Raw genomic sequence first — 25,266 nt, 5'->3', positions numbered from 1 at the left:
ACTCTACAGTGTATGATTACAAAAAAAAAAAAAAAATGGCTGTTCGGATCAGGGATAATAACAACACCGGCAGCCTAAGTCCAGATTCTAGAGCTAGGGAGAGGAGTTTCTGCACAGGCTACCCAAATTTCACTATGCATGTGCCAGCCACATTCCCCCTCCTTAACTTCCCAATGCTCAGTGCTATCAGCACGCATAACATTTGCATACCATTAGAGCTGAGCATTGGGAAGTCCTTTCTCGGCGCTGTTCCGTCGGTTTTTTTCTGGCGCTGTTCTGTACAGCACCGGAGTTTTGAGCATCAGGGCATCTGTGAACGAGCAGGGAAAGGCTTTACCAAAGACCAGCCTTTTCGAAAGATCCAATCTTCCAGCAGACACACCTCATAATCCAGATCCAGATGGTCTGCATCTCCTTTGCTTCGGAAGTGCTGAGTGTATTTGTCCACCGTAAAGTTCACCTGCTTGTTGAATCGCTCTATGGAAACGGAGTGCCAGTGCTGGTCATCCAGAAGGCTGCCCAGAGTGACCAATGTATGACCGTTGCTGGAACGCAGCTTAGTGTCACCTAGGAAAGAAGAAGAAGAACATTTAGGGAGATTATCCCGAGGAGCAGAACCTACTCCTTAGTCGCTTTGTACTTTTGTTGCCAAGAAAGAGGCTTGTTTTGGCAGAATTCTGAGTGAGTAATACAAATTCAAATCTACAGTAATGGACAGATGTATTTAAACCAGAATGTGATCTAATTAGTCCTGACGTTTTGTGCATGCTAATGTGCTGGAAGATGTATGAACAATTTCCATCTGATCAGCTGAATGAAATGATTTAAATCCCCCACACAAACAATGCAGTAAAGATAAATTCAAGAGATTAAACCTAGCAATATACAATACTGATCTGTAATGAAGCCACTGATCTTTGGACTTTATGGACATCTGATCTTACACAAATGGTTGGAGTTATATAAATTATTTTCTTATTTACAAGACATTGGGAAATGCAGTAAAGTCTCACATGGTAACCAGGCGGTAATGACCTACGCGCGCCAAATGCCACTTGGCGTGCGTCAGATACGTGTGGCCGAAAATAACAATTTTTTTGGCCCCGCGTATCGGACACGTGCCAAAACTGAAATTACTGCAAGAGCCACACGTTGGGCGCGCGTAGACGCTTACGTGTCTTAGTAAAAGGCCCCCTGGGTGATTTATGAGACCTTTTCCCCCCGTTTCACCCATACGTATTTTTCTTTATTTTGTATGGCGACCTACTGGTCCAAAATTGGTTGACATTCTCCTGTTTTATTTGGACCAAAATTTCAAGCCTTTCATTTATTCCAGTATTTATTAGCTCGTGGCCATTTACTGCCTCCATTCAAAACAAGGGTTTTTATGGCCACAGTAAAAAGTGTCCGGAGCACCTGAGAAACCCACGTACTAAAACTACCACCAGCCACTTTTTAGCGTCGCTTAGTAAAAGGGCCGCTTATGCTTATGTAAAGTGCAATATGCCTTTAGTCTGTATTTGAAATATAAAGTCATTTTTTAAACATTATATATATATATATATATATATATATATATATAACATCATGAGGACATTCAGTCAATTCATTTATTGTCAGTGCGTTTTTTCTAGCAAAAAAGGTGCCGGTACTCAAATGCTAGGCCACCTTTCAGGGGTGGGGTGATCACTGAGGGACCCATCCCTCAATAGCCAGGCCCTCTGCAACCAGTCACAGAATCTATGACAAGGCAGAATTGGTGTGTAGAGCCTGAGCTCTTTCATTAAAACCTTGGGGACCATGGGTCAATTTTAGCAGACAATGGAAAAGGTGCCGGTACTCAGTACCCCCAAGTACCCCCTCAAAGAAAGCCCTGCTAAAGAGTGACAAGATTCCATGCAGAATTTCAAAGAGTAGCAACATTCCATATAGAACCCCAAAGAATAGCAAGATTCTGGAATCCTAAAGAACAGTATGTTTTTTCTAGAGAAAAGGTGCCAGTACTCAAATGCTAGGCCACCCTTCAGGGGTGGGGTGATCACTGAGGGACCCACCCCACAATAGCCAGGCCCTCTGCAACCAGTCACAGAATCTATGACAAGGCAGAATTGGTGTGTAGAGCCTGAGTTCCTTCATGAAATCATGGGGTCCACGGGTCAATTTTAGCAGTCAATGGAACAGGTGCCGGTACTCAGTACCCCCAAGTACCCCCTCAAAAAAAGCCCTGTTTATTCTACTAATTGATAAAACCTCACCCCGTTTTTTCTGACTGAAGAGTTGCTGCATGCATGGGATAGCTTTGGATTGGTTCACTGTATGTCTCAGGTGAAAGTTTTTCTAATTTGTAAAAAATATAAAACCTTAGCCAGAATCAATAACCTATATAAAAATGCTAAACTATAGCTTCTTTGTGTAGGCAATACATGACATGGTTTATAGTAGGAATCTTGATATAATACCAGTGCATTTAGTAAATCTGTTCCACTGCTAAATGAATATTTTTCTGTCCTATTAAGATTTTTAGAGTTCTATTTTTTCTTGTATCAGCACGTAACCTTCAGAGGGAGAGGTGATTTTTAAGTAATGTCTTAACTCGGTTGCTTAGTTGTCTGAGTAAAATGAATTTTATTTTATTCATTGATTTATTCAACATATTTATAGATCCCACAACTATCCACTGTAATAGGCAGTGCACAGTAAAAATATACATAAAAAATAAACATAAGATATTTAAACCATTATGGGCCTAATTTTTGAAACAGAAAAACATCCAAAAAGCGGCACAGAGCAGCAGATGGATGATTTTATTAAAAAACACATTTTAGAGACATTTGTCTATCTAGTTTATCTGCAACATGTCCAAATCACAAGTGTCAAGAATGTGTCTGGGGTGGGATTTGGATGTTCCCACAACTTGGACATTTTTCTGCCATAATGGAATAAAACCAAAAAGTCTAGGGCTAAAAGTTGGATGTTTCAATCTGGACCTGTTTCAATCACGACTAACTCATAAAAAAGGTGCCCTACATGACCAGATGACCACTGGACATATTAAGGCAAGACCCCCCCTTACTCCTTTAATGGTCACTGATCCCGTCCCACCCCTCAAAGATGTGTAAGAAACAGTACATACTGTCTCTATGACAGTGTCAGATATTTAGCCCATTATGTGGGCTGAAGCTAGTAGGTGGAGCTTCTAACCCTTTCAATGCAATTGTATGGTGGCAGTTGCACTGGGGAGAATGAAAACCTTCTTGGGTGGAGTGGGTGGAGACCGGCTTCAGTCTTGTGACATCATGCCATCTCCTGTTATCAAACCTCCTTGGTTTTTCCCTTGGACCTTTTTTCCCCCAGAAATGGTCACAAAAGAAACATGCACTGAGCACAAACCTCCTGGTTCTGTAAAGGTCAGCAAAACCTGCTTGCAGAAATTTAGGCACGGTCCCAATTTGCATGCACAATTTAATTGACTAACAAGCCAATTGTCAATAATTGACTTTTTAACATGCAATTATTGGCACTAATTAGATTTAATAGGGCCCAACAAGCGTAAAATTAGGTGCTGAATCTGTACCTAATACAAGTTCCAAAAGTGGGGGGCACTGAGGTTCATGGGCGTTTTGGGGGCAGAACAGGGGCATGGCTTCAGGTTATGCTCATAATTACAGAATAATGTTGCTCCTTTAGTACATTTTGGGTTGAGGCCTGGGTTTAGAACCCCTACTCTAGACTGTGATGATGATAGGCAAAGCAAAAGCTACCACAGGTGGGCTTAAGGTCCCTGTGCCCCTTTTCATAAATTGTGAAAAGGGGACCCAATGAGTGTCAAAAACATGTCTTTGATTGTTCAGTTCATGTCGTTCTTACCATCACTATTATTCCCCGCTTGTTTTCCTACCATCTCATTTTGAAATATGGAGGGGCGGACAGCAATCTTTTCCAAAACTTAACCCCCACACTTTTGGTAGTGACCAGTAACCCCTGCAGTAGGCATATACCACTGCAAAGAATCATGCTAACGCTTGGTCCTAGTAAGAAACCCATCAAAATACAAGGTATGTCCACTCTCGAAATCTGGGAAAAAAGCATGTGCATTTCTGGCCAAACATTCCCTACATTAAGGCAACCCCACCACATGGAGAAAAGTACCTATGTGGCCACATTGTCACCAACACAAATCAGAGGGAGTCAACCCCCAGTGCTTCAGTTGCTGCAGGGTAAAATTGTCTCTCTTCATTAGTCTGTGTTAATAAGGAAACCGCTGGGCCTAGAGCTCTGGAATAGCTCTGACCAGATTAGAAGTTAAACTTAATCTGAATCTAAAGGACTAGTCCAGTTTTACCCAGACATTTCCTCTTTTTGAGAACACCACGTGATGTCTGGATGGGTTTTGCCAGCCTGCCCGTTTGTCTGGGTTTTCAGGAGAGTGGGCAGGCTGGCTCGTGGATAGGCGGGCTGCAGGGTGTCCTGTCCTCCCCTCCTGTACTTATCGTCGTGCCCCGGTGGTCTAATAGCAAAAGTCTTGCAAGGTCACCGCTTGGACCCTCGGCAGACATTTTGAAGCAGCACTGGGAGTGAGAGGTCTGCGGCGGAGCTGGGCAGGAAAGAGAAGGCTGTTTCCTGTCACGACTAGGCCATTAGACAGCCAGGGCATGATGATAAGGTACAGGTGGGGAGGGGAGGGAATGTGAATGGAGTCATGTGGGTGGAGGGAGGGAGGAATGGAGCTGTAAAAAAAAAAGTGGGTGGAGGGTGCCTGGAAAAAAGATTGGGGAAGAGACACATGGGGAGAGGGAGGGGATCTGGCTTTCTTGGGCGGTCAAGGTGACACTGTGGTGCAGGGGTATGATGGGGGCAGTACAGGGGTGTGACAGGGGCAGGCTGAATTATATTTTGTGTCCTCTTTTTTTGTCATGGCAAATATGGCAACCCTATAAATGACCTATATCTTGATGCCACTGGATCACATATTTATATGTGGTTGGATCCTTGGAGGGATAAATGGAACAGTAACATAGTAACATAGTAGATGACGGCAGAAAAAGACCTGCACGGTCCATCCAGTCTGCCCAACAAGATAACTCATATGTGCTAATTTTTGTGTATACCCTACTTTGATTTGTACCTGTGTTCTTCAGGGCACAGACCGTATAAGTCTGCCCAGCACTATCCCTGCCTCCCAACCACCAGTCCCGCTTCCCACCACCGGCTCTGGCACAAACCGTATAAGTCTGCCCAGTACTATCCCCGCCTCCCAACCACCAGCCCCGCCTCCCGATCTTGACTAAGCTCCTGAGGATCCATTCCTTCTGCACAGGATTCCTTTATGCTTATCCCACGCATGTTTGAATTCTGCTACTGTTTTCATTTCCACCACCTCCCGCAGGAGAGCATTCCAAGCATCCACTACTCTCTCCGTGAAAAAATACTTCCTGACATTTTTCTTGAGTCTGCCCCCCTTCAATCTCATTTCATGTCCTCTCGTTCTACCACCTTCCCATCTCCGGAAAAGGTTCGTTTGCGGATTAATACCTTTCAAATAGTTGAACGTCTGTATCATATCACCCCTGCTTCTCCTTTCCTCCAGAGTATACAAGTCTCCCCTCATACGTCTTGTAAAGCAAATCCCATACCATTCTCGTAGCTTTTCTTTGCACCGATTCAATTCTTTTTACATCCTTAACAAGATACAGCCTCCAGAACTGAACACAATACTCCAGGTGGGGCCTCACCAAGGACTTATACAGGGGCATCAACACCCCCTTTCTTCTGCTGGTCACACCTCTCTCTATACAGCCTAACAACCTTCTAGCTACGGCCACCGCCTTGTCACACTGTTTCGTCGCCTTCAAATCCTCAGATACTATCACCCCAAGATCCCTCTCTCCGTCCATACCTATCAGACTCTCCCCATCTAACACATACGTCTCCCGTGGATTTCTATTCCCTAAGTGCATCACTTTGCATTTCTTCACATTGAATTTTAATTGCCAAACCTTAGACCATTCTTCTAGCTTCCTCAGATCCTTTTTCATGTTTTCCACTCCCTCCCGGGTGTCAACTCTGTTACAACCAAGTTAGCAGATCCCTCAGTTTAGGTTTTTCAAAGAGGACTTTTTCAAACAGGAGTGGTTTTCTCTGGAACTACAAACATCTTTCTTTATGATGTTTCATTATTGTGTATGAGAAATCAATTTACATACAGCATAGCACAAAGATCAGTACAAATAAACACAAACAGAGCCGGTGGGGGGAGGCGGGGCTGGGGGTTGGGAGGTGGGGCCTTGTTCTGGGCAGACTTCTACGGTCTGTGCCCTGAAAATGGCAGAAACAAATCAAGGTCAGGTATACACATAAAGTAGCACATATGAGTTTAAATTGTTGGGCAGACTTATAGCCAGTGTTGCCAGGTGGGCGGTTTTACCGCCCGCGGCGGGTCGCTTTTTTTGGGCTTCTTTTTTGTTTTTTGGGCGTTTCTTTTGGCGGTTTTTTCGGCCGCGGGGGGCGGGGTTAGTGACGTTCTGGGTGGGCCGATGATGTGGGAGGCGGGGCCGATGACGGCGGGGGTGGGGTTGATGACGGCGGGGGCGGGGATGATGATGCGGGGGTGGGGGTGTCGGGGGCGGGGTTTGAGTTTGGGCTGGATTTAGGCTGGTTTGGGTGGGAAAAAAATTTTCCACCTGGCAACATTGCTTATAGCAGCAGCTTCAGAGAGCATTTTCCATCTCACAGATAGGCTGCAGAGAATACATTCTCCTGCTTTAGACTTAGCCTGGCCTCAGAATGACATCCTATAGTATATCTCCTATCAAACTGAGCTCTCTTTTTCATCAAGCACTGCCATTTCCTCCCCTCACCGTCCCCACTGACAGTTTGAACTTCGTGGGTGTGGCTTGGATCTCTTTCTGGGAGAGAAAACTAACAACTTATAGCAGCAGCTTCAGAGAGCATTTTCCATCTCACAGATAGGCTGCAGAGAATACCTTCTCCTGCTTTAGACTTAGCCTGGCCTCAGAATGACATCCTATAGTATATCTCCTATCAAACTGAGCTCTCTTTTTCATCAAGCACTGCCATTTCCTCCCCTTTGAACTTCGTGGGTGTGGCTTGGATCTCTTTCAGGGAGAGAAAACTAACAACTTATAGCAGCAGCTTCAGAGAGCATTTTCCATCTCACAGGCTGCAGAGAATACCTTCTCCTGCTTTAGACTTAGCCTGGCCTCAGAATGACATCCTATAGTATATCTCCTATCAAACTGAGCTCTCTTTTTCATCAAGCACTGCCATTTCCTCCCCTCACCCTCCCCACTGACAGTTTGAACTTCGTGGGTGTGGCTTGGATCTCTTTCAGGGAGAGAAAACTAACAACTTATAGCAGCAGCTTCAGAGAGCATTTTCCATCTCACAGATAGGCTGCAGAGAATACCTTCTCCTGCTTTAGACTTAGCCTGGCCTCAGAATGACATCCTATAGTATATCTCCTATCAAACTGAGCTCTCTTTTTCATCAAGCACTGCCATTTCCTCCCCTCACCGTCCCCACTGACAGTTTGAACTTCGTGGGTGTGGCTTGGATCTCTTTCTGGGAGAGAAAACTAACAACTTATAGCAGCAGCTTCAGAGAGCATTTTCCATCTCACAGATAGGCTGCAGAGAATACCTTCTCCTGCTTTAGACTTAGCCTGGCCTCAGAATGACATCCTATAGTATATCTCCTATCAAACTGAGCTCTCTTTTTCATCAAGCACTGCCATTTCCTCCCCTCACCCTCCCCACTGACAGTTTGAACTTCGTGGGTGTGGCTTGGATCTCTTTCAGGGAGAGAAAACTAACAACTTATAGCAGCAGCTTCAGAGAGCATTTTCCATCTCACAGATAGGCTGCAGAGAATACCTTCTCCTGCTTTAGACTTAGCCTGGCCTCAGAATGACATCCTATAGTATATCTCCTATCAAACTGAGCTCTCTTTTTCATCAAGCACTGCCATTTCCTCCCCTCACCGTCCCCACTGACAGTTTGAACTTCGTGGGTGTGGCTTGGATCTCTTTCTGGGAGAGAAAACTAACAACTTATAGCAGCAGCTTCAGAGAGCATTTTCCATCTCACAGATAGGCTGCAGAGAATACCTTCTCCTGCTTTAGACTTAGCCTGGCCTCAGAATGACATCCTATAGTATATCTCCTATCAAACTGAGCTCTCTTTTTCATCAAGCACTGCCATTTCCTCCCCTTTGAACTTCGTGGGTGTGGCTTGGATCTCTTTCAGGGAGAGAAAACTAACAACTTATAGCAGCAGCTTCAGAGAGCATTTTCCATCTCACAGGCTGCAGAGAATACCTTCTCCTGCTTTAGACTTAGCCTGGCCTCAGAATGACATCCTATAGTATATCTCCTATCAAACTGAGCTCTCTTTTTCATCAAGCACTGCCATTTCCTCCCCTCACCCTCCCCACTGACAGTTTGAACTTCGTGGGTGTGGCTTGGATCTCTTTCAGGGAGAGAAAACTAACAACTTATAGCAGCAGCTTCAGAGAGCATTTTCCATCTCACAGATAGGCTGCAGAGAATACCTTCTCCTGCTTTAGACTTAGCCTGGCCTCAGAATGACATCCTATAGTATATCTCCTATCAAACTGAGCTCTCTTTTTCATCAAGCACTGCCATTTCCTCCCCTCACCGTCCCCACTGACAGTTTGAACTTCGTGGGTGTGGCTTGGATCTCTTTCTGGGAGAGAAAACTAACAACTTATAGCAGCAGCTTCAGAGAGCATTTTCCATCTCACAGATAGGCTGCAGAGAATACCTTCTCCTGCTTTAGACTTAGCCTGGCCTCAGAATGACATCCTATAGTATATCTCCTATCAAACTGAGCTCTCTTTTTCATCAAGCACTGCCATTTCCTCCCCTCACCCTCCCCACTGACAGTTTGAACTTCGTGGGTGTGGCTTGGATCTCTTTCAGGGAGAGAAAACTAACAACTTATAGCAGCAGCTTCAGAGAGCATTTTCCATCTCACAGATAGGCTGCAGAGAATACCTTCTCCTGCTTTAGACTTAGCCTGGCCTCAGAATGACATCCTATAGTATATCTCCTATCAAACTGAGCTCTCTTTTTCATCAAGCACTGCCATTTCCTCCCCTCACCGTCCCCACTGACAGTTTGAACTTCGTGGGTGTGGCTTGGATCTCTTTATGGGAGAGAAAACTAACAACTTATAGCAGCAGCTTCAGAGAGCATTTTCCATCTCACAGATAGGCTGCAGAGAATACCTTCTCCTGCTTTAGACTTAGCCTGGCCTCAGAATGACATCCTATAGTATATCTCCTATCAAACTGAGCTCTCTTTTTCATCAAGCACTGCCATTTCCTCCCCTCACCGTCCCCACTGACAGTTTGAACTTCGTGGGTGTGGCTTGGATCTCTTTCTGGGAGAGAAAACTAACAACTTATAGCAGCAGCTTCAGAGAGCATTTTCCATCTCACAGATAGGCTGCAGAGAATACCTTCTCCTGCTTTAGACTTAGCCTGGCCTCAGAATGACATCCTATAGTATATCTCCTATCAAACTGAGCTCTCTTTTTCATCAAGCACTGCCATTTCCTCCCCTTTGAACTTCGTGGGTGTGGCTTGGATCTCTTTCAGGGAGAGAAAACTAACAACTTATAGCAGCAGCTTCAGAGAGCATTTTCCATCTCACAGGCTGCAGAGAATACCTTCTCCTGCTTTAGACTTAGCCTGGCCTCAGAATGACATCCTATAGTATATCTCCTATCAAACTGAGCTCTCTTTTTCATCAAGCACTGCCATTTCCTCCCCTCACCCTCCCCACTGACAGTTTGAACTTCGTGGGTGTGGCTTGGATCTCTTTCAGGGAGAGAAAACTAACAACTTATAGCAGCAGCTTCAGAGAGCATTTTCCATCTCACAGATAGGCTGCAGAGAATACCTTCTCCTGCTTTAGACTTAATCCTACCCACCCTACCCCTCTACCCACCCACCCCTAGAGTGACATGTCTTATATAACCTCCCTATCAACCCACTCATTACTTTACCTCACCCATTTCTATTCTTCTATCACCTTCTCCCACTACTCCAACCAGAGTTACACCTAATCACACTGACCACCCTTCAACATCTTCTGTCCTTCTGTGACTGTTCTCTTGTGCTTGACTGCTTAAATATTTTAAATTTAAATGCTTTACTTTTTGTCTATTAGATTGTAAGCTCTTTGAGCAGGGACTGTCTTTTTCTGTGTTTGTACAGCGCTGCGTACACTTTGTAGCGCTCTAGAAATGTTAAATAGTAGTAGTAGTAGTAGACTAGATGGACCGTGCAGGTCTTTTTCTGCCGTCATCTACTATGTTACTATGTTATATCAATATTCATAATCTGTGGATCATCAGCATTCAACATAAACTTGGGATTCCAAAGCCATACAACAGGTTTAGCTGTGCCCATAACAACATATAAATTGTAGGTGTGCTTGAAAAGAAACTCGCCCATCCAAGAGGACATTCAACAGCAAACCCAAATATATAGGGAAAAAAAACAGGAGATTACTTTCAAACAGTCTTATGGATCCAGTGCCAATATCTCAAACAGTAATTGTACTAGAGATCAGTAAATGGGATCAAAAATCAAAGAGATCACTGCATAGTAACAGAGCCCAAAAAAGCAGCTAAATCAGATGGCTCAAGATGCCCGAAGGTTTTATTGTTGTATGTTACACACCTACGAGTAGGATAAAGCAGAGCAAACCTGGCTCATATATCGTTCCACTGTTGTCGCATACACAGAAACTCTTTCAGTTTTATTGTCGTAGCCTTTGCCAAGTCCTGAACTATTAAAATTTGCTTGCCTTAATAATTGAGGATGTTCTTTGGCCGCCTCTAGAATCTTTAAGGTATGCTGATACCTAAGCAATTTGGCCACAACCAGGCGAGGATATTTGGCGTTAGGAGTGGGCTGCGATGACACTTGATGTGCACATTCAAAGCATATATATGTATATATATATATATATTGATTTTAATATAGGAATCTTCATAGTCATAATATTTATTGCATATAAGAAAATCACAAACAATTTTAAAAAAAGAAGATTGATCTATAGTTAATAACGATTGGACTTTGTCTAGAGGTTTTTGATCCAATGATAGAAAAATGCTGGATGTAGCCAGGATATTGAATTTTTTTTTTTTTGTTACATTTGTATCTCACGCTTTCCCACTCATGGCAGGCTCTATGCGGCAGGCAATGGAGGGTTAAGTGACTTGCCCAGAGTCACAAGGAGCTGCCTGTGCTGGGAATCAAACTCAGTTCCTCAGTTCCCCAGGACCAAAGTCCACCACCCTAACCACTAGGCCACTCCTCCACTGTTGCTACTATTTGAGATTCTACATGGAATGTTGCTATTCCACTAGCAACTTTCCATGTAGAAGTCGGCCCTTGCAGATCACCAATGTGGCCGCGCAGGCTTCTACATGGAATGTTGCTAGTGGAATAGCAACATTCCAAGCAGAATCTCCAATAGTAGCAACATTCCATGTAGAATCTCCAATAGTATCTATTTTATTTTTGTTACATTTGTACCCTGCACTTTCCCACTCATGGGAGGCTCAATGCGGCTTACATGGGGCAATGGAGGGTTAAGTGACTTGCCCAGAGTCACAAGGAGCTGCCTGTACCTGAAGTGGGAATCAAACTCAGTTCCTCAGTTCCCCAGGACCAAAGTCCACCACCCTAACCACTAGGCCACTCCTCCACAATAAATTCCCTAATCTACTAAGAATTATTTCCAGTGGAAACTGAAGGCCCTGTTTACTAAGGTGCGTTAGCATTGTTAACGCGTCTATAATTAGCGTGTGCGCTAACCGAGTAGGTGCCTATAGGGATATTGTAGGCGCATATACAGTTAACGCGCGTACATGGTTAAATCACGTTAACATTTTTATCTCGCCTATAATGCATCTTAGTAAACAGGGCCCTGAGTCCTTTGTTCCTCCAATAAAGTAGATTCTTGGGTTCTGAAGAGTATGTGTGGATTTCTCACAGTGAAGAACATTTGTTATTCCACTGTTGTGTGAATGCAATGTAAATTACACAATGGGTCCCCCTCCTCCCTCTTCCCCCAACCTTCCAAATCATTCCAACAAAGAAATGGGAACTATAAATCTACTATCACCATCAGCCTGGTTTCTCATGGCTTCCAGTGATCATGATTGAAGAACCAAAATGTACCAAGAGAAGGGGAACTAAATTAGAAAATTAGTTACTACTAGATCCCTTATCTACTCAGATATAGAGTTCAGTGCAAGACTTTTCCCAGTTGGTGTCATATTTTGAATATGACTAGACCAAATCATCAAAAAAACATTTTGCAAGTCCCACATGCTACTGTAAAAATTAGTGCAAGACCTACAAAAAGAAGAAAGCATGGGTAAGTCCTCTTGTAGCACTGCTAAGCCCATTTCTTAGTACATCTTAGTAAAATGACCCCTAAATCAATAAAAATAAAAGGCAAAACCTTACAGGAATCTTCTCCTTCAGCCATCAATCACTTACATAAGTACATAAGTATTGCCATACTGGGAAAGACCAAAGGTCCATCAAGCCTAGTACCCTGTTTCCAACAGTGGCCAATCCAGGTCACAAATACCCGGCAAGATCCCAAATATGTAAAAACATTTTATACTGCTTATCCCAGAAATAATGGATTTTCCCCAAGTCCATTTAATAACGGTCTATGGACCTTTCCTTTAGGAAGCCGCCCAAACCTTTTTAAAACTCCGCTAAGCTAACCGCCTTTACCACCTGAATTGACCAAGTTTGTGGGGAGACTATAGGAAGAATAAAAGTCAGTTGATAAAGAAAAAGACTACTTCACAACAACTCATCATTCCAGATACAAAGCATAAGCACGAGGTTATCCTTGATAAAACCGACACGGCAAAATGGGACACCTTCGGACGGACAACACAAATAAGTGCTCTATGCTGGAAAAATAATTACATCAATGATCGGTAATCTAACAGATAGGATTAAAAATTAAAAGTAAAAATTAGCAAAGAATACGGAGGCTTTTCTTAGCCAATGAAAAGTTGGAGCCCTTGGAGTCACAGAAATTGAAACGGTGACTGAGGACAGACAGAGGCTTTTCCTCCATAAACTAAATGAATTTGACAGCACCACTACATAGAGACCTCAAGTAAGTTGTTCTGAAGCGGTCTTCTTGATAGCGTGGTAGAGTCCTTTCAATTAGACAAAGAAAAAAAAGATACATTTTCGATTTTGAGAACCATAGCTCGGAAACAAAACTTTTTACCTAGGTTAATGTGCAGTGATAATTTTCCCTTTTGAAGTTCCAGTGTAATATAATCTCCGCGTTGTCCTTCCCCATGAAATAAAACTCCATCACCCTGCATGCTCTTGAATTTCAGAGATATCACATCTTTAAAGGTGCTCATCTGCTTCTGATTGAACCTGTACAGAAGGGAGCTTCTCCCGTCGAAGTCGGCTACATCAGACTCTAGACAAGAGGGAACACAGAAATGCAGAAACATTTGTAAGCATTAATAACGACAGCTTAGTCATGTAGCAAGTAATAAATAAAGCTCTGAAAAGAAAGCAAAAGCAATTACGGGCAACTGCTTAGCACAAATGTAATTTCTCTGATCTAAGGCTTTCAGCGATTAGATGATACATTTCTCTATTTACTCCTCTGACACGCACTGTACAGTCTTGTGCTGTAGGGTTCTTTTGAAAGAAAAATCACAATTCTGACTCGCTTTGTGAGTTCCGTAGCACTGTTTTGGCCTTTTGGTTCAATTGAGCAAATGACACTTGAGGCACGCGCGTTATTCATTCATACATTCATTTCAAAAACCATACTTTGCAAAACACAATAGAAAGATACACAAAAAAACCCACCGTCATTCATAATCCTGCAATGCTCTGCCACAAATGATCATAGGATAATACTTTCATGTTCTGATGGATTTTTCAGTCATAATTTGCCATTAGAATTCTTTGAATCGATGGCAACTAAAAATGTCATTTAATAAGCTACAAATACATGTTTGTGTCTATTTGTGTATCTAGAGAACACATACACGATGGTTTCTATTAAATGTTCTTGCTAATACATTTCTAGGAGGTGAGGGCAATGAGTTTACACCTTGTCAGGGCTCAATGACTTGCCGGAGCATCTTCAGTACTGGGAAAATTGAGCCCATTTCTCAAGGTTCCTTATCAGTGCACTGAACGGCAATCACTGCCCACCGCTGATTAAAATCCTAGATTTCTGCTGGTGTCAATGACTCTGAGTTCTTCACTGCCTCTTGATCAGGGCAGGAAAAACTTGAGGGGCAGGATTTCCTTCACTGTAAAGAGGCTGACACTGAAGGCATAACCTAATGCAGGGCCTATTTCATCCCTACAGCTACCTTGTGCATGGACATTGCTTGTGTAACCCGATCCTGCTATCCCGGGTTAGAGGGGGGTTCGAGAGATCGGAAGTCACTTACTTAGATCCAGGTCCTGTCAGCTCATCCACTCAAGAACCACATGATACTCAGGGCCAGATGCACTAAACTTAACGAGCCTTTAACGAGCCTTTAACGAGCCATTAAGGAGCAAGTAGTAAACCCTGGCATGCGCTAAAGGCTTCTCCGAGTCTTTTTCCGACGACGGTAGCAGCTAACGAAAACGGAATGCAGATGAGCAAATTGTGTAGAAATCCTACTGTAATGAGATGCACTAACCTTTTCCGATTGCCTTAATGCTGGAAAATCTAACGAGAGGTCTGTACCTGTCCTTGGGGCTGTGTGGGATTGAAAAAACGTCTATAATGTTAAAAAAAAAAAATTGGGGAAAAAAGTGCTCGTCAGGGATGAGCTGTGCCTATACACGCCCTTTATGGATGTCCATCCCCCCCCCCCCCCGAGATCGCCACTGCTCCCCCCTCCCCCCCCCCGCATTGAAATGACAGTTTCCTGCAGCCCCGGCCTCGCCTCCATCCTCCACCCCCCCGAGGCCCCGCCCCCCCTGAGGTCGTCACCGCCGCCATTCCCCCCCTCCACCCGCCCCCCTCCATCTACCACCGGGCCGGGCCCTCACAGCGCCTCTCACCTCCGTGTGAAGGCGCTGCAGCAAGCAACAGCTGATCGCTTCCCTTCAGACTTCCCTCCTTTCCTCCCTGGCCCGCCCTCGTCTGACAATATCATATATAAATTTTCCCCACCATACAATCTAACCATGCATTCATCCACTCATGCTTCTACATTTACAGGGGCTGCAGGAAGCTGTCATTTCAATGCAGGGTGGAGGGGGGAGTGGCGACCTGGGGTGGGGGGCAGCTCGTCTATTCCATCGGTAAACAGTCAACTGGATGACTGTTTACCGATGGAATAGATAATGCAAGTGAGCTACAACGAGCAGCTCATTTGCATTCCCTTTCCTTAATGCATGCCCTGTTCCTTACCGATTCGCTAAGGCAAGCTACTGTTGGCGCAACAGTGGCCCCCATGGCCACCCCTTTTATTTGTAAATAAAATTTATGTTGGTATGAAAAGTTGATAAGAATTGAATACAGAGTATTTGTGTACCCCGGCAAGTCTGAAAAATATGTCACATTGTGGAAGGATTGTATATTCATGTAAATGAAGAAGTATGAGTGGATGAATGCATGGTAGATTGTACGGTGGGGGAAAATGTATATATGATATTGTCATGAGGAAATAATTTTGTACACATGGTTTTGAAATGCACATAAAGTAAATGCATAGAGGAATTCATAACAGCGGCGGTGGTTACTTATCAGCATATGGTACAAGTAAAAAAGTGACCGGTAATAAGTTGGAGCTCAGCATTTAGTGCAATGAATATGTACGAGATTTGCACGTACTACCTCCACTGTATGCAAATCTATTTCATGCATATTCATAGCGTGTGTCCTGAAAACCTGACAGGCTGGGTGTGTCCCAAGGATTGTGCCTTCGTGGCAAGGGTAGATGTGTGTTATGGACGGTCGTGCGTTTTAGCTATAACACACTTTTGTAAACATACTCCTTGATGTAGCTCAGCTCTAATAGAGTTGCAGAAGACACATGGTAAAGAAACCAGTGTTGTGTTCATCTTCTGTTCCAAAGCCCTAATCAGTGATAAGATAGCGGGACATGCTTTGGCACTCCTGCTAGGCCGTCCAATTTCAGGGTTACTTACACAGCAGACCAATTGTTCAGACAATCAGTTCACAAAGCGTCAGCTGTGCTTTCCCCTAACTGAAGACAGAGTGGAAGCTGGAGCCAAAAGTGCCAGATGGTCCAGGACTTCATTTTCTAAATGGTATAACGGGCAGAAGCCACACACAGACACTGCTGTGCCATGGTGTATTAGAACCTTGCTGTGAGCATTAGACAGCCAGGCCCAAACAGAAATGTGTTTTCCGCCAAAAGACTGTCATCATAACAGACGCCTCCATTAGTTACCAAAAGTGTAGCAACTAGGCCCGATGGGAAAAAAAAAATGCCAAAAAAAGTCAAGAAAGTGCAAGTTTCCAAATGTAGAAAGCCAGAGGAAATATAGCAGTGTTTTCGGCCCATAAGAATGTCATAGATTGGTGTAATATTTTTCATAGCAGGTGGACTCAAATGGTCAATCACTGTGGAAGAAATAATTAATCCATGTGTTCAACAAGAGCTGAAGCCAGCATCTTGTTAGGCAAGACAGGGCAGTCACCTGGGGCGGCAGCTTCCGAAGTGAGAGGCAAGAAAAACTGCTTCAGTGAAAGCAAAACAGTAAATTCTCAGAGCCTCAAAGAATCATCAGTACTTGCTTTTACCTCTAGAACGACTTCCTCATTCCAGAGAGGCCAAGAAGGGGCTCACACAAACCCAGGGAGGAGGAGGAAAGGGACCAATAGGGACAGAGCCTGCCATTAGGTAGCAGGGGTGGTCCCAGGGGGCAGGCCTTGATTGGAGAGAAAGGTCATACCTACCTAGCTGACCTCTTAGGACAGAGATAGTAAGAATGACCAGGAATTGATAGCAGGTAGACAAAAGAGTCAAGCTTGGCTGAGAAAGAGAGGAGGTCTTTGCAGGAGAATAGACCAATGTAGACTAGTGGTTGGTGCAGTGAACTTTGTTCCTGGGGAACTGAGTTCAATTCCCACTGCAGCTCCTTGTGACTGTGGGCAAGTCACTTAACCGGTACAAAGTAAAGCGCTTTGAAATGCAAAAACCTCAGAAAGGCAGTATATCAAGTCCCATTTCCCTTTCCCCCTTTCCCTTATGACATCACAAACTCAGAAGTGAGCCAAGTATCGGGCAATCAAGCCATTGTGACATCACTGATGAGGTTGGCTCTTATTGGTGGAATGAGTGGAGGAGTAGCCTAGTGGTTAGTGCAATCAAGTCCCATTTCCCTTTCCCCCTTTCCCTTATGACATCACAATATCAGAAGTGAGCCAAGTATCGGGTAATCAAGCCATTGTGACATCACTGATGAGGTTGGCTCTTATTGGTGGAATGAGTGGAGGAGTAGCCTAGTGGTTAGTGCAGTGGACTTTGATCCTGGGGAACTGAGTTCAATTCCCACTGCAGCTCCTTGTGACTCTGGGCAAGTCACTTAACCCTTCATTGCCCCAGGTACAAATAAGGACCTGTATATGCCATGTAAACTGCCTTGAATGTAGTTGGAAAAAAAAAACAGAAAGCCAGTATATCAAGTCCCCTTTCCCTAGTTGAGATTCTACATGGAATGTTGGTAGTGAAGGAGTAGCCTAGTGGTTAGTACAGTAGACTTTGAAGTGGATTCAATTCCCACTGCATCTCATTGTGACTCTGGGCAAGTCACTTAACCCTCCATTGCAGGTACAAATAAGTACCTGTATATACTATTTAAACTGTTTTGAATGTAGTTGCAAAAAAACACAAAGTCCCATTCCCTTTCCCTTAATATTTATGAAAAGTGTAATCCCCTGTGAGCTTGGGGATAACAAGAACAGTAAGTTCCCTGGAGAGAGTCCCTGGGTAGGAGGTAGTTAAAGTCTGCCTGTTGCAGAGGTTTCAATAAAAGTTGATTTTGTTATTAAACCCTTTGGCGTGCTGTGTGGTTCCAGGACTGAAGAGCTAAGTGGAACCCAGAATTGAAAAAAAGTGGATTGTTATTCTGGACCACTGACCCGCTCCCACACTCGACTGCATGTGTGCTGGAACAGATGAGTGAGAGGAGATCAGCCCTGAAGGTGAAACTGAACTGAGATCTGTTTTGTGGCCCGGGGCCGGAGCTGGAGCATGGGTGAGACCTGGGATACAAAAGCACAAGGTCAGTTTCAGTAAATTGTGCTCAAAGATTTGCACCAAGGGGTCCTTATACAAAACCACAGATGACGTGTCCTGTGGAGTATGGGCACATCTTTTTGGCGCACGCTGGGCCACTTATTACCGCGGATGGGAAAAGGGCCATTTTTTAATGGGCTGGGAAATGGACGTGCGCAAAAATTAAAAATAGCGCGGACCTATTTACTGCCAGCCATCGACCTAGTGGTAAGAGCTCAAGCACTACCCGTGCGGTAACCAGGCAGCGTGCACCAACATGGCCGTCCTGATGACTACCACCGGGAATGCCCACTGCGGTAGAAAATAGAAAAAAAACATGGGATTCAGCGTGCGCCAAACTCAGAATTACCACCGGGTGCAGGCGCTGCCCCAGCGGTACTGCCGATTTGGCATGCGCTACCCGTGCGTTCGCCCTCCAGCAGCTTTGTAAGAGGGCCCCTAAGCTAGTATTCTGTAAAGGGTATTCTGCTCAGAGGACCTTTATAAAATACTAGCTTAGCACACTTCCTACTCCTACTCCTAACCTTGAGCACGAGGGCTTAGGCCTGCCAAAAGCTGGTGTAAATCCTGGCACCCAACTGATGGCAGTTGGGCAAATCTAAGTATTCTATAACATGGTACCTAATTTCTGGGAATGCCCGGAGCCACCCATGGCCACACCCTCTTTTGTATTGCATGCTGTGAAATGCTGCCCACGTTATAGAATAGGATGTAGGGCAGATGCGTACGTAACAAATTAATTAGTGTCAATTAAGTGCCAATTAGCTCCAAAATTTGAATGTTAGCACCTAATTGACTAATTAGTTTCCACAAGCATCTGCGATCCATGCACAAATTTAAGTAGCAAAAATTGGGTGACAAAATCCTGGAGGGGGAGACAATTGACTAGGGACTACAAATTGGAGGGGGGGGGGGGGGTACCAGGCTGAAAAGGTTTGTCTAGGATACTGCATAGAGAGGGGCATAACCAGCAGAAGAAAGGAGGTGTTGATGCCCCTCTACAAATCGTTGGTGAGGCCCCACTTGGAGTATTGTGTTCAGTTTTGGAGGCCGTATCTTGCTAAAGACGTAAAAAAGACTGGAAGCAGTGCAAAGAAAAGCTACAAAAATGGTATGGGTTTTGCGTTGCGAACCGTACGAGGAGAGACTTGCTGGCCTGAACATGTATTACTTGGAGGAAAGGAGAAATAGGGGTGATATGATACAGATGTTCAAATATTTGAAAGGTATTAATCTGCAAACGAACCTTTTCCGGAGACGGGAAGGCGGTAGAATTAGAGGACATGAATTGAGGTTGAGGGGGGGGGGGGGGGGGGGGCAGACTCAGGACTAATGTCAGGAAATATTTTTTCAAGGAGAGGGTGGTGGATATGTGGAATGCCCTCCTGCGGGAGGTGGTGGAGATGAAAACGGTAATGGAATTCAAACGTGCATGGGATAAACACAAAGGAATCCTGTTTAGAAGGAATGGTTCCGTGGAATCTTAGCAGAGATTGGCTGGTGACGCCGGTAATTGGAAACAAAACGGGAGCTGGGCAGACTTCTACGGTCTACGCTCTGATCGTAATTGAATAGATATGGATGGGCTGGAGTGAAAATTTTAAGGGGCTTCGATGTTAGCTTCAGAACTTAGTACAAGAACGGTACTGGGCAGACTTCTACGGTCTGTGCCCTGAGATAGGCAAGGACAAATCGAACTCGGATATACATATAAAGTATCACATACCACGTAAAATGAGTTTATCTTGTTGGGCAGACTGGATGGATCGTAAGGTCTTTATCTGCCATCATTTACTATGTTACTCCTTGGGGTTCTACATGGAATGTTGCTACTAATTGGAATTCCGGAATCTTGTAACTCTTTAGGATTCCAGAATCTTCAGAATTTTTAGTACAAGAGATTTCTACGATCTGTGCCCTGAGAATGACAAGGACAAATCAAACTCGAGTAGACATATAAAGTATCACATACCATGTAAAATGAGTTTATCTTGTTGGGCAGACTGGATGGACCATACAGGTCTTTTTCTGCCGTCATTTACTATGTTACTAATACTCTTACACAGGCTGTGCTCATTAGAGCTCCCTTTTATTATTTTGGGAGAAGTGGAAGGTCAAAAAGATTAGATTTCAGATAATACTATTACCACTACTTATCGTTTCTATAATGCTACAAGGTACACACACAGTCAGGGGCCCCCGGGCAGTAAGGGTCATTGGGCCTCCTCGGTTGCTCTCCCCGCTCCCACCGCCACACTGCCGCTGTCCCCTCCCATACACTAGACCCCCCCCCCACCACCACCCCCCTCCCGCACACTATAGTCCCCTGAGCCTAAGTGGGCTCTTCCCATAAGTACATAAGTAATGCCACACTGGGAAAAGACCAAGGGTCCATCGAGCCCAGCATCCTGTCCACGACAGCGGCCAATCCTACCTTGAAGGGCCTTGGTGGTCTTAGTGGCTTCTTCAGGGGCAGGAAAGAACCCCACTCTTTCCTGTCCACTACCACTATTCTGCCCGGTGCTGCTGTATTTTCAAAATGGCTGCCGAGGCTTCCTGAAGTAGTCTCGTGGTTCTCGACAGCCTACTGAGACTGCCGCAGGGAGTCTCAGCAGCCATTTTTAAAACACGGCGGCGCCAGACACAACAGCAGCAGTGGGCAGGAAAGAGTGTTGTTCCCAAAGTAGGAAGGCTCAGCCCCCCCCCCCCCCCCCCCCCCCATGTCAACACCATTGGCTTACATTCATGTACATTTCAGTAATATAATGCACATTATTGCCCTTTAATGCAAGTTAAGGGGCAAATAACATCTGTTATGACCATTACTACCCCCCTACATATCAGTTATTCTTCAAAAGTCTTTTTTTCCCCAATAAACTCTTGCTCCCACTAAAAGAACGTATTGCGTTCAAAGTGTGCACCCTAGTCCACAAAATTGTTCACGGAGAAGCTCTGACCTACATGTCAGACCTTATAGACTTGCCTATTAGGAACGCAAAAAGATCATCAAGCACATTCCTCAACCTCCACTACCATAACTGCAAAGGGCTAAAATATAAATCCACATACGCGACCAGTTTCTCATACATCTGCACGCAGATATGGAACGCACTACCGAAGGCCATAAAAACAACGCAAGACCTAACCATCTTCCGAAGGCTACTGAAAACAGATCTTTTCAAGACGGCATACCCTAAACAACCATCTTAAATACTAAATAACAACACTTACACGAGCTATACAAAACCAAACTCCTATCACATGACTGATTAACCTCTTTGATATTAATGATCAAGCAATACCACGTTAAGCCTTATGTTGAATAGGGTCTCTCTATAGTCAATGACCTAATGTATGTTATAATCCAATTTATTACTCAGGAACCTTCATGCATTACCATAATCTATTCTTCCTTACCATGTATGTATGCACATGGCGCATATTTATACCATGATCTGTTCCACATATGTTCCATATCGTTACCATGTATGTATGCACCTTAACACAATCCCATTTGTAATTCTGTTACCCGGAAATGGCAACCGCCATTACGGCAAATGTAAGCCACATTGAGCCTGCAAATAGGTGGGAAAATGTGGGATACAAATGCTACAAATAAATAAAATAAATAAATAAATAGTATCTGTTACTGATTTAATTATTGAAACATTGACATGCAAACTTTATCTTAGGTTAAGCTGCCCACCCTAATAACAATAAGATAACATTTTATATGTTTTTCTGCTATTAAAATCATCACTATAAATGCAAATTGCGAGGGCTGTTTTCTAATACTGTGCAGTGAGAGCATCAATGCATGGTAACTGCTGAAGGACTCATAAGAATGAAACGGGGTCTGCTGTAGATAGAAAGCATTAATGAATGCTAAGAAAATTCAAAAAGGTTTCCTATAATATAATCTAAAATTTTTGTGGACCATCAGAATAGCGGGTGAAATCCAAACAATGAGTGTGAGGCAGAACACTCAAGCACCTCGCTTACAATCCTCATCGGTCCTATTTCTGTAAAAGTATTCAACTCTTCGAATCATTTTCAATTGTATTTTAAGCATCTCAATAGTGTCTCAGTTATGTTTATATATAGTATCTTGAGGTAACCAAGTACTTATCTTAATTGCAGTAGGCTAGAGGTGTACTTCAAATTCTTTTCTTCTTGTACTGCCTCTGTTTCTTCTAATCGAAAATCAAAGGGCTCACATTCATAAGTACATAAGCATTGTCACACTGGGACAGACCAAAGGTCCATCAAGCCCACCATCCTATTTCCAACCGTGGACAATCCAAGTCACAAATACCTGGCAAGATCCCCAAAAAGTTCAATACATTTTATGCTGCTAATCCCAGAAATAAGCAGTGAATTTTCCCCAAGTCAATTTTAATAATGGTCTATGGACTTTTCCATTAGGAAGACAGTCAAACCTTTTTTTAAACCCAGCTAAACTAACCACTTTTATTACATTCTCTGGCAATGAATTCCAGAGTTTAAATACACGTTGAGAGAAGAAATACTTTCTCAGATTCATTTTAAGTTTAGTACTTTGTAGCTTCATTGCGTTCCCCCTAGTTCTAGTCTGATTTCCAAACTCCAAAGCCCAACACATATAACTTCCAAACAGGTGACCTTCTACCCTTCGTCCCTATTGCATTTCTCAGGCTGGCCATCCTCTTTGTTAAACCAGCAATTTCCTCCTCATACATTTGCAGGATACAATCAGCATGTCCAATGCAGTCCATTTCCATTTATTTAGTCTTATATTCCAAATTATCTAAATCAAGTTTGGTTCTATGTGGTTTACAATGTAACAGGATCAGTTAGCGTGGTTTACATTTTAGTATGGACCAACAATTAACAAGTTTGCAGCTTGATGAAGGGTTAACTATGATAACGATTCAAATATATAGCTACAATCATCTGGTATAATCCAGGGGCATAGCCAGACCTCGTCGGGAGAGGGGTTCAGAGCCCAAGGTGGGGTGGGGGGGCACATTTTAGCCTGCCTCCCTCAGCTGCCAACCCTCCCCCGCCACTTTCAACCCCACCGACCCTCCCCTGCCACTTTTGACCCGTCGCCGCCGCAAGGTACCTTTGCCTGCGGGGGTCCCCAACCCCCACCAGCCTTAGTATTCTTCAGTGCTGGTCTCCGGCGTGTTAGCGCCAGCAAAGGTACCTTGCGGCAGCGGGTCAAAAGTGGCGGGGGAGGGACAGTGGTGTAGAAAGTAGAGGCGGCCCATGCCACCATCTAGCTATGCCCCTGGTATAATCATCTAGGGGCCCTTTTACTAAGGCATGCCCAAATGTGGCCTGCGCTGGTGTAGGCGTGTGTTTTGGCTAGGGTTACCATATGTCCGGATTTACCTGGACATGTCCTCTTTTTGAGGACATGTCCGGGCAACCGGGCGGGTTTTGCCAATTTGCCCGTTTGTCCGGATTTCTGGACAAACAAGCAGGCTGGTGGGTGGCCTGCCCACCAGCCTGCCCGTTTGTCCAGAAATCTGGACAAACAAGCAGATTGCTAGCCTCCCCTCCCCTTAGTTACTACTGCCCTGGTGGTCTAGTGACCTCTTCCGCCTTCGAGGCAGGAATGAGCCCCCTCTTTCCTGCCCGGAGCACTGCCCTCTATGCAACCTTCCTGTTGGTGATCTCGGCGCTGATGCAAAATGGCCTCCGAGAGTTGAAGTGACCTCGCGAGACTTCAACTCTCAGCGGCCATTTTGAATCGGTGCCGAGATCACTGAAAGGAAGGATGCATGCAGGGCAGGGCTCTTTCCTGCCCCGAAGAGGTCACTAGACCACCAGGGCAGTAGTAAGGTAAGGGGAGGGGGGTGATGGGGAGGGGGGTGATGGGGTGTGTGACAGAGGGGAGGGGAAATGTGACAGGGGGTGGAGCGAGGGCGTGAAAGGGGGCAGGGCGCAGTTGGGCATATGGTGGGGCAGGGCGTGTCCTCCTTTTTGGGGGACAAAATATGGTAACCCTAGTTTTGGATGCAAGCTGGTCCATTTCCTGAGCGCGCCTGGATAAAAGGGGATTTTTTTTTTAATGTACCAGAAAATGGATGTGTGGCAAAATGAAAACCAGCGCACGTCCATTTTCGGCCTGCGACCTTAATGCCACCCACTGACTTAGCGGTAGGGTTTTACGTGCAAGCCGGGCGGTAAGCATGCAGCACGCACCAACTGCTGATTACCACCGGGTAAGAGCCCCATGGTAGAAAATAGAAAATATTTTGTACTGCGTGTTTTGGATGCACGCCAAAAATGGAATTACCGCCCAAGACATGCAGTAGCTGGGCATTAGTGCCAATTTGATGCATGTTGGACGCACGTAGGTGCCCGTGCGCCTTCGTAAAAGGACCTTTAAGTTTGCAGTGTAACAGGGAACCTCTTATATTAATGAGTCTGCCATGAAACAGTTACATTTATTTTTATTTATTTGTTACATTTGTACCCCACATTTTCCCACCTATTTGCAGGCTCAATGTGGCTTACATTGTACCGTTCAGGCGTTCGCCAGTCGGTTGATAACAAATACCTGTAGACTGTAGCCTCTCCATTTGAAAGGAGAGGCTACAGTCTACAGGTGAGCAGCAAATTTAGAACTATTGTAACAAGGGATCCACTGTGTGAAAAAATGACGAATAGCAGTATTGTGCGTGTTATGGGACAGCAAGATCCAGGCTCTGGCGAACAGGGACATGGGATTGTTGGTCCAGGAAGTGTGCTCTGGTTGTGTGCTCAGCCTTCGGAGGTCTGTCTTGTGATGGTAAGAATTTTCTGAAGAGGTAAGATTTCAGTATTTTACAAAATGATATCCTACTTAAATCCAAGGGTAGGGTGTTCCATGATTGGGTTGCAAGTGTATTTGCCTTTCTATGCTTGAACTTTTCCTAAGGGTTAGGCCTAAGGCCTGTAC

General features: G+C 44.5%; 1 protein-coding gene across 4 annotated transcripts in view; it reads right to left on the bottom strand.

Moving 5' to 3' along the window:
- CNTNAP5 (contactin associated protein like 5) overlaps nucleotides 1-25,266 on the bottom strand; it is a 531,488-nt gene that overhangs the window by 365,407 nt on the left and 140,815 nt on the right. For all 4 annotated transcript variants that reach the window (XM_030209381.1, XM_030209382.1, XM_030209384.1 and 1 more), the window contains exons 3-4: nucleotides 13,322-13,525; nucleotides 383-567 (exon numbers count right to left, since the gene is read on the bottom strand). In XM_030209381.1, coding sequence (XP_030065241.1) covers nucleotides 383-567; nucleotides 13,322-13,525 — 389 coding nt within the window. The remainder of the gene's footprint in view (nucleotides 1-382; nucleotides 568-13,321; nucleotides 13,526-25,266) is intronic.

Source organism: Microcaecilia unicolor, chromosome 7, assembly GCF_901765095.1.
Source record: "Microcaecilia unicolor chromosome 7, aMicUni1.1, whole genome shotgun sequence".
NCBI lineage: Eukaryota > Metazoa > Chordata > Amphibia > Gymnophiona > Siphonopidae > Microcaecilia > Microcaecilia unicolor.
This window is presented reverse-complemented; position numbering and strand designations above follow the sequence as displayed.